Raw genomic sequence first — 9,281 nt, 5'->3', positions numbered from 1 at the left:
CCTCGCCACAGGCCTCGCCATAGAAAATATTTGCTGTAAAAACAAACGGTACATTTTTTAAATCAAGTCTTTAATATGCAAAGGGTTGAATCTGCGCTAGATTTGATTTCTGAAGGTTGAAAATTAAGACAACTAAATAGACCAATGGCTACCCAGGTCTCTTTTAGTCACCGTTTGTTATCTCGATTTTCATTGGCCCACTTCGTGAAAATTTGGGGGTGTGTCTGAAAATGTCCACGTGAAGTTATTGTCGACATTTTGGCGGTCAAGTTCTCCCTTTCTAGTCGTCTTCAAGAAGACAGCCACCTACAGCATTGTTGAGGATGTCAGGAGGTAAGCTGCTGGTCCGCGGGGCGCGGCAGGCGGTGCTGGTGTGCCGGGCGGGGGAGAGGGCGCTGCGCGGGGAGGAGATGAAAACACTCGCCTCGCTGGAACAGGACGGGGACAACGGGGTCAGCCTGGTCGTCGGAAGGTTGGTTAGTCTGTTTGTCTGTTTGCCCTTGGTCTGTCTGTTTGTCTGCCTGTCTGTTTCAGTGTTTGTTTGTTTGTTTGCTATAGTATTACCGTCGCCAGGAATGTTATGTTTTCGGTGGCATTGGCGTGTGTGTGTGTCTGAGAAGGTTTTGATGGACTGACTTGATATTTCTTGTTGAGATCTCGAAATGATTAGATTTTGGCCCCCCAAGGGCTTGTTATGGTACTGCAGACACAGGGAGCTGTCCTGGAGCCAGCAGGTTTTGGCAGTGAGTCTGTTGGCCAGAAATTCATTATAATGACTAAAAACAATAAATTCTCAAAAGCATTGAATTCTTGTTTCTGATCAAAATCATTATGTTGAAACTTGAATGCTGAAATGTGTGTGTATCCTACAGCAATGGACTGATAGAGGCAGTTGGACATGATGCAGACATACAACAGAAGTATGGCAGCACCAAGTTTGACAGAGTCATAGATGCAGCTGGGATGAGTATATTACCTGGTATGTCACATTACTGTAAATTTGCCTTTCAGCAAAGGATTAACTAAATTTTCTTGTGCAAAAACTGGGTCTAACTTGACATCTACACTTCCCACTTCAGCTTTGTTCATACAAAGTAGCATACATTGTTCATTTCAGCTTAACTGGTTTGAGATCACATAAAAATTGACACTCTCACCCACTCCAGGTCTGATTGACGGCCACACCCACCCAGTCTGGGCAGGGGACAGGGTCCACGAGTTTGCCATGAAGGTACAACTTCAAGTTGCATACACAGGATTTGTTTGTATACTGGTACATGGTATAGTATGCCTGTATTGTGTTTGAATGGACTTGGATGTAAAGACTTTTATCAACTCTGAAATATTTTCTGATTCTTGGACCCAGTTGGCCGGTGCCACATATATGGAGGTCCACAAAGCCGGCGGAGGAATCAACTTCACCGTGGAGCACACGCGGCGCGCCTCGGAGGACGAGCTGTACACACTGTTCAGGGACAGACTGCTGCGGATGGTCCGGGCAGGCACCACACTGGTGGAGTGTAAGAGTGGGTAAGACAGTGTCTTTATTCAGAACACAATCAATGACTATAGTCTTCACATTCCTCTGCTAACAAATCATCTCACAGTGTCAGTGTTGAAGGGGATTATGTGTGAAGTGTGAAAAGTTAGTAGTTGTGTCTTTAATTCTTTACAGATATGGGTTGGAGGTAGAAACAGAGATGAAGATGTTGAGGGTTATACAGAGAGCCAAGAGAGAACTGCCCATCGAGATATCCAGTACCTTCTGTGGAGCACACTCAGTACCAAGGTCAGTACCTGCTGTGGAGCACACTCAGTACCAAGGCCAGTGCCTTCAGTGGAGCACACTCAGTACCAAGGTCAGTACCTGCTGTGGAGCACACTCAGTATCAAGGTCAGTACCTGCTGTGGAGCACACTCAGTACCAAGGTCAGTACCTTCTGTGGAGCACGCTCAGTACCGAGGCCAGTATTTTGTACGTTGCACACATACTTTTTGTGGAGTAATTTCTGTTTCGCGCATTCAGTACCAAGGTCAGTTCCCGCTCAGTACCACAGTAATTACTCATTTTCCTTATTTGGTTTCTGTAGGGGTAGCACCATGGAGCAGGCCACTGATGATGTAATCAACGTACAGTTGCCACGGTTACGAGAGTTGATGAAGTCAGGTGACCTGGAGGTGGACAACATTGACGTGTTCTGTGAGAAGGGCGTCTTTGATGTGGACTCCACAAGGTAATGATACAATGGAGTTATTTGGCAAAGATCTGGATTTTGTCCAGGAAATTTTGATATGGTAATCACACATATGTAGCATCACTCCTCCCAACTGTAGATTAAAAAATTTTGAATACAATATAAACACAAATGAGACGTAGGGATGGAAAGGAGCAAGTGTTTGGCCTACTAGTTTGTCGTGGTCAAATGGTGATATTTTGTAGGTCTTGCAATCTTGAAGATCAAGGGTTGTTTTTCCATCATTCCAGGAGAATTCTCCAGGCCGGTGTGGAGACAGGTTTAGCCATCAACTTCCACGGTGATGAACTCCATCCCATGAACTCAGCTGAGGTATGATTAAAGATCATGTACTCACTCATTAGCCTGTGTTCACATAACTCTACAAGGCTAAGGCCAATTTGAATTCCCTTTCTTCTCAGACATCTTAAACTTAAGATTTTGGCAACAGGTCCAGAAGACAACATTCTTGCATTTCAAAAGGCATTCAAATCCTTTTGTAATTGATGCCAAAGGGCAGTCATACTGGCAATAAAAGTACAGACAGTGTCTGATACAGAAAAGAAAAATTGTGAAGCTATCTATGTGTTTACATGAGCATATATATATAGTCAAGTATCCTTAACACACACATGTAAGTAACTTAGGGTCTTGATTTGTCCTGGTATACTAGTTGGGTGCTGAGCTGAAGGCTCGAGCCATCAGTCACCTGGAGGAGATCAGTGATGCTGGCATCAAGGCCATGGCTGACTCTGGATCTGTGGCGGTCATTCTACCTACAACTGCTTATATCCTCAGGTAACTGTGGTATACGTTACTATACGGTGGCGCAGAATGGCCGAGTGGTGAGGCCAGTGGACATGAGATCGAGAGGTCACGGGTTCGATCCCTGGCATTTCCATTTCGTGTTCTTGGGAAAGGCACTCTCCTCACTCCACACAACTTTCCTCACTCCACACAGGTGTAAAATGGGTAACTAACTTTAGGGGGTAGAGTGTAATGGGCTCTGCATCGCAGTACCATCATCCATTGCATGCTACTATGCATGTTATAGTAGTGAAATAATGGATCCATCTTTGATATAGGAATGTTTTAAGTAGAAAAGTTGACCTTGTGACCTGTGTTCCAGGCTGACTCCTCCCCCTGCCAGAAAGATGATTGACAGCGGCGTGGTGGTTGCCCTGGGAAGCGACTTCAACCCAAACGCCTTCTGTCTATCCATGGTGGGTACAGTATGTCACAGTTAATAATTTTTTGTGACAGCTCTGGATTGGAGCATTCTTTAATCTTTCAGAAGAATGAAGTAGTAGTAGCTAATTATGTCTAGGTTGACAGCTCAAAATACATTTGTGTATTGCGTATCAACTTTTTAAAAGGACTTTACCTCAATATTTGGATAAAAATGCCTTCCCTTTTATGAGAAAGTGATGAAAAAGTTTTGTATTTCAGCCAATGACGATGCACCTGGCCTGTGTGAACTTCCGCATGTCGATGAACGAGTCCCTAGCGGCTGCCACGATAAATGCAGCGGCGTCGCTAGGGAGGGCGGAGACCCACGGGTCACTCGAGGTGGGGAAAGTGGGAGACCTGGTCATCATCGACGCTCCAAGGTAAGACTGGAATACTAGGAAAAGGAATTCCAAGAAGGAACAGCCATACATTTGCATTATTTGGGACATAAGTGAATGATTGTCCTTCCATAAAATTGTTTTTCAGAAATTTTGTTTTAAGAATTATTAATTCAGCTTTTGTATGTCAGTGATTTATTTATGGATGACATCAAACCATCAAATTACTGTTATTAGAATTGTATTGTTAAGGTAAATATATGTACTACTGGTATCCTCCATACATGTGCTTAGTAGAATGTTTGTCAGTTGATAATACAACCCACAGGTCTGTCTTTTGTACTTAACAATTTGTTCTTATTACAGGTTGGTGTGAACAAAATCTGCATGTTTTATTTTGGTCTATACATTTCCCTTTTAACCTTTACCCTTTAAACTCTGTCCTCCCAGGTGGGAACACCTGATCTATCAGCTGGCAGGTCACGACCATCTCATCAAGTATGTGGTTAAGAAGGGGGAGGTCATCCACAGTGCAGCATGACAGACTCTACATCCGCATCTTTCCTAAAACTATCGCAGAGTGGAGCTCACTGTCACCAAGTACAGTAGGGGCATTATCATTAGATAGCTTTAAACAATGTTTAGAGTTTGATGTTCAAAGGTTAGAACGGTGCAGTGCAGGTATGCGGAAAAAAGTATTTCTAGCCCTGACATCTATGTCATACTGGACCTCTTGTGGGGCAAAACATCCAGGAGAAAGGCTGTTGCCCCTGGTGCGACCAGCGTTGGTGGTGGTGCAAAAAAAGTGAAAATTGTAAACTGGAATCCTAAATGCTCATTGGCTCATGATTAAATAAGCCCTGCCCTACAAAGACACAACCAATGGGAGGTGAGGTTATAAAGTAGGTTCAGCACCACACTCAAGCTGAAGACTTTGGAAATCTAAAGTGTTGCAAACAAGAAGACAAAGGTGTAATAAATCTTGTAGTCATGGTTTTATTTTGATGCAGTCCCAACAGACAATTCAACCTTAAACCATACACAACTCAAGATTAGAATTCTACATTTAATATGAATTATGATCCCTAGTTTCTCTACATACCCCGGTACATGTATATGCATGAATTGGTTCCCTTGAAAGTGGCTACGGCTCATAAAGCTTTCAATGGCTTAGACATCTAGGGAAGGTTTGAACACAACAAGAGCTTACCATTATAATGCATAGATATCCAACCAATCAGCTTGTCCCATTTCTCAGGCATTCTGATTGGTCAAGCAGTCCTGATGTCAATTTTGACATCCACAAACATGAGTTGTGATTTCATTGGCTGTTACAGATAGTATTCTCTGTACAATTCTTGTTGCATTCAGGTTGAGTTTTAAGCCATACAGACATTGTAGACTGTATTTTAACATTAAATTTTGAAAACACCTACTACTGTGAAGTTTTTCAATGTTTGCTGATGGCTCAGTGTCGCAACTACGTTTGCATTGATTTATAATGGTAGAGAATACATTCATGCACAAAATAGAATATTGTATAGTATTGGTGCACTATTAAGTGATCAATAATGTTAACACCCAATACAACACACACCATTCTCCTCAACTTGGTACATTGTCATCTTCCTCTTTGATAGCCTTGATTTTCATCTCATACACTCCCATTCATCCTTCCCATGTTTCTAAGTTTCACACTCAGTCAAGCTACATGTACTGTCTTGCTTTGACTCTGGCTTTCGCACATCAAGTTCATTCAGAAGGCAAATACTGTAAGGCAAAACTCCTACGTCCTACATGTATATACACAACACGTATACCTACTTCATACCTATAACATCCAACTGCCAATATTTTAGTACATGTACAAGGATTTGTCATGATGACAGACCATATTGTCTACTTTGCTGATGGTTTGAAGCTTTTTTTCCTACTTTGCAGTTTGTTTCAAGCTTTTTCCCTACTTTGCTGATTGCTTATTTTTCCTACGTGGTAGAGAAAAATGTTCTCTCAAAGAGAAGGTAGTGTGGGACAATAGCAGTACCTTGCAAGCTCGATAGTGTAGAATTTTATCACAAAATAGAAGCACAATTTTGCAGCAATGTATAAGCATGGCTTATATTATCATACTAGTAATTACATGTACATCATGTACATGTATTGCTTCTACATTTTGCAGTGATTATCGCAATATTACTAGCAGCATGATCAGATTTTTATCTGAGTTTCAATACTTTTACTGTCCCCAGCTACACAGTTCTCAAGTGTAATGCACCATTTTCTATTCATACATTCAAGTATTTGTATTACTAAGTACAAGTTACTAGTACATAATGTGTGAGAAACTGAGGTATAAGGGAAGTTACCTGGATGTCTTAATACCTAATGAAAATATTTCTGGAAAATTCTTCACAGTACATCAACAATTGACAGCAAAACAGGTTATTACAAAATGGTAGAGATGACAATATTTTTCCTTTGTAGAACATTAACATGGTGCTCTCATACACTGTTGAGATCTTTTTTAATGTTAAAAGAATTCAAATGAACTCACAAAACTATCCTCAGTGTATTCAGAGAGTCAACCATTGGATTAGCCTTTCAGTTCTCTTCAAGAATTTTCTGAAGACATTTTGTATGCTTTAAAAACACATTGTACACATGAATGTACAACTTAAACATCAGTTTATACTGTCCAAGTAAGTACAGAACCAACAAAAATAACAGAAAAAAGGTAAAATTTTCTCTTGCGAGATGTTTTTGTCCAAGCTTTGTTGTAGAGTATTGGAGACATTCCTAGTGTACAACTAGGTCTCCTCCAGGCGTTCAGGGGCCCATCCTGAGCTGATGTAGAGGCAGGTTTGAGAGGTAACTACTGGTGGGAGACCCCAGCCTCAGCTCCTTGACCTCACGCTCGTGGAAGTCGTCCAGGTACGGCTTGGCCGCTCCCCAAACCTGCGATGGAAAACGGACGGCAGGGTTAGAAAGGACCTACTTGTTGTAGTCCTGGTTGTAGTCTGCATCAGGGCTCTAGCCTGCTGGAATTTTTTCTAGGCTGGTGACTAAGCTGCCTAGGCTGGTGACTAAGCTGCCTAGGCTGGTGACTAAGTCTGGGCGAAGGCGCTCACAATCTAGGCATGATGCCCTTGGAAATTTAGGATTTTCAAGCCTTCCAAAATGCAATTTCCTGCATTTTGAGAAGCAAATCATGGGTTGAGAGTGGTTTGAATGTTTTTTTGTTGATTTTCTTCAAAAGTAGAGGCATTTGTTTCATTTTTTTTTTCTGCCACACACCGCAGAGTTCCTGCAATATTGACAGAAAAACAGGTGCTGGCTAGAGCCCTCGTCTGTATATGAGGTCTGAGTTCTTGTCTCATAAAAAAAACCCACCTTTTATATATAAACTTGTGTATGAGGGTTAAGAACAGCACAAAGAGCCCTTGGCCGTTAGTACTCAATAGAATAAGCTATCAAGTATATGATAACTTCACCATTCCCAACAGTGACAGTGAGTTACCACTGCCCAGAGAAACACCTGGCCTTTCCTTCAACTAAAAGCTGACCAAAACCTGAGGGTCACCAAGGAGAAAGGGCGTGATGCAAGAGCATACAAATCGAACAATACTGCTTCTCATAACAAATTCATACTACTTCAGGACACAGCCCCCAATAATAAAGAGTTCTGTTAAGCAACTTGTTAGATTTGTATGGCCGATTTAAAAAAAGAAGCACATTGGCCATGAAAAAATGAAAACTAGAAAAACACCCCATATTGTCACCCTATGATTCTCTAGATCTACTACCTCTCTCTTGTACTCATCCAGGTAAGGTTTCACAGTTTCCCAAGCCTACAGCAAAATGTGTGTGAAAAAAAAAATGATGAAAAAAGGACAGGATGATTCTGCAATAGTGACAGTCCTTCAGTGAACTGTACCCCCAGCAAAATAACACATGCTACCATTCATGCTAAAATACAATATGTACAATATGTGCAAAGAACTAAAATATCAACACTATTTGGGATGGCTGCAATTAAACACAACTACATGTACTGTGAAGGGACTTCAGTGCAAACACAAGCTGCAACAGAGTTTTTTTTTAAACTTGGCACACACAATCTTACCTCCCCATCCCGCAACAGCCTGGTGACTGCGTCAATGTCAGGCGACATGAAGCGATCCTTGTCCCAGGGGCTGGACAAACAGAACAGAACACACATTTACTCAAGTTTATGAAGCAAAGTGTAGTTTCTAACACAAGAAATGAGACCCAAATTTTTTACTGTTCAACTCCAGTTTTTGTCAGGGAATGAGCATTTCCAATTTCTTGTGTTGGAAATTACAGTTCAAACTTGCTTTATATTAAGACATGGTTACTTTTGATTTCTGGCCATGTAATAATTTGTGTAATCCCTCACCCTGCCACATTTCTGACCAGGTCGTACACCTTCTCCAGCGGTACGGTGGTGTGGAGCGGCCGCAGGAACTCGATAGCCTGGCACGCTGCCAGCAGCTCGATCGCAAGGACTGAGGGGAAGAAATCCCCAACATTATGTTTGTTAACATCAAACAAGGGCTGTACAAGGTTTCATACTCTTGAAAACATGATTGGGTGGGCAGATGGGTAGAAAAATCACTTCAAGTTACATAGTTTATCCAGTATTGTATCATGGTTTTGGCTGACAAATCATTTTGTATTGTGTATTACCACTAAGGTATCACTATAGACAGGGTTCTAAGGGACCACCAAGATATGGTCACAATAGCCAGGTGCCAGGTGGTCCTTATGTAGCTGTGGTCACTTGTACATGTTTTACTCACAATGTACATGACTGAACAATTGTGAATGTCTCAAAGAAGTAACACATAATATCTAGAACACTGTGCCAACCTTGTTCCACATGTTCCACGACCTGCAGAGCCTTGCGAGCAGCGAAGCCGCCCATGGACACGTGGTCCTCGGTAGCAGCGCTGGTGGACAGGGAGTCCACAGAAGACGGGTGGGTCAGGACCTTGTTCTCTGATACTGTGGAGGAGAATTGAAGGAGAATTGTAGATGAAGATACAGTCTAACCTGCCTTTTGTGACCAGTTAAAGGAATCAAATAAAATGGCCAAAATACAAAATTTAGACAATATTGTGTCAGCACTATAACATGATTGTGTGATATCAAAGACATATATGGTGAGTAGCCTCTCCAGCTCTGTCCTGCAACTTGCTACATAATGTAACCCAACACCAAAGGTGTCTGATACAGCACTAGATACCCTGGTGAAGATTTCTGGTCCACCAGGTCATTGACCTTACATGTTTGAAGAAAAAAGCATAATGTTTTCCTTCTGTGAATATCATGGTTTATGACAGATGATAAACCCACCCAGAGAAGCAGCCGTGCAGTGTGCGATCATGAAGCCAGAGTTCAGACCTCCCTCCTCCACTAGAAAGGCTGGCAGCTCACTCAATGCTGCAACAACAATGTC

The 9,281-nt window shown here is 42.0% G+C and overlaps 2 protein-coding genes across 3 annotated transcripts in view; one reads left to right on the top strand and one right to left on the bottom strand.

The window, feature by feature from the left end:
* The first annotated feature begins 164 nt into the window (after window positions 1–164).
* On the top strand, window positions 165–4,449 carry LOC109470743 (probable imidazolonepropionase). Its single transcript, XM_019769814.1, has 11 exons — window positions 165–472; window positions 873–979; window positions 1,167–1,231; window positions 1,367–1,530; window positions 1,676–1,789; window positions 2,091–2,234; window positions 2,486–2,567; window positions 2,908–3,032; window positions 3,364–3,457; window positions 3,684–3,844; window positions 4,253–4,449. The coding sequence occupies exons 1-11, from the start codon at window positions 324–326 to the stop codon at window positions 4,341–4,343; spliced, it is 1,296 nt and encodes a 431-aa protein (XP_019625373.1). The 5' UTR covers window positions 165–323; the 3' UTR covers window positions 4,344–4,449.
* Window positions 4,450–4,472: 23 nt separating this feature from the next.
* The window catches only part of LOC109470313 (histidine ammonia-lyase-like), a 12,709-nt gene continuing 7,900 nt past the window's right edge, over window positions 4,473–9,281 (bottom strand). Inside the window, exons 16-21 of one of the 2 annotated variants that reach the window (XM_019769227.1) lie at window positions 9,179–9,265; window positions 8,693–8,827; window positions 8,220–8,328; window positions 7,926–7,995; window positions 7,606–7,650; window positions 4,473–6,757 (exon numbers count right to left, since the gene is read on the bottom strand). In XM_019769227.1, the coding sequence (XP_019624786.1) occupies window positions 6,629–6,757; window positions 7,606–7,650; window positions 7,926–7,995; window positions 8,220–8,328; window positions 8,693–8,827; window positions 9,179–9,265 (575 nt within the window). In that variant the 3' untranslated portion in view covers window positions 4,473–6,628. The remainder of the gene's footprint in view (window positions 6,758–7,605; window positions 7,651–7,925; window positions 7,996–8,219; window positions 8,329–8,692; window positions 8,828–9,178; window positions 9,266–9,281) is intronic. The other variant, XM_019769236.1, reaches the window with a different exon arrangement.

This window comes from Branchiostoma belcheri, unplaced genomic scaffold (genome assembly GCF_001625305.1).
Source record: "Branchiostoma belcheri isolate BF01 breed outbred unplaced genomic scaffold, Haploidv18h27 scaffold10, whole genome shotgun sequence".
In the NCBI taxonomy this organism is placed as follows: domain Eukaryota; kingdom Metazoa; phylum Chordata; class Leptocardii; order Amphioxiformes; family Branchiostomatidae; genus Branchiostoma; species Branchiostoma belcheri.
This window is presented reverse-complemented; position numbering and strand designations above follow the sequence as displayed.

Bases quoted from the DNA above. Each gene is read 5' to 3' on its own strand.
- LOC109470743 (XM_019769814.1), top strand. From the start codon at position 324: ATGTCAGGAGGTAAGCTGCTGGTCCGCGGGGCGCGGCAGGCGGTGCTG. The intron at 1,531-1,675 runs GTAAGACAGTGT...AATTCTTTACAG, and splicing joins CTGGTGGAGTGTAAGAGTGG to ATATGGGTTGGAGGTAGAAA. The intron at 3,458-3,683 runs GTGGGTACAGTA...TTTGTATTTCAG, and splicing joins ACGCCTTCTGTCTATCCATG to CCAATGACGATGCACCTGGC.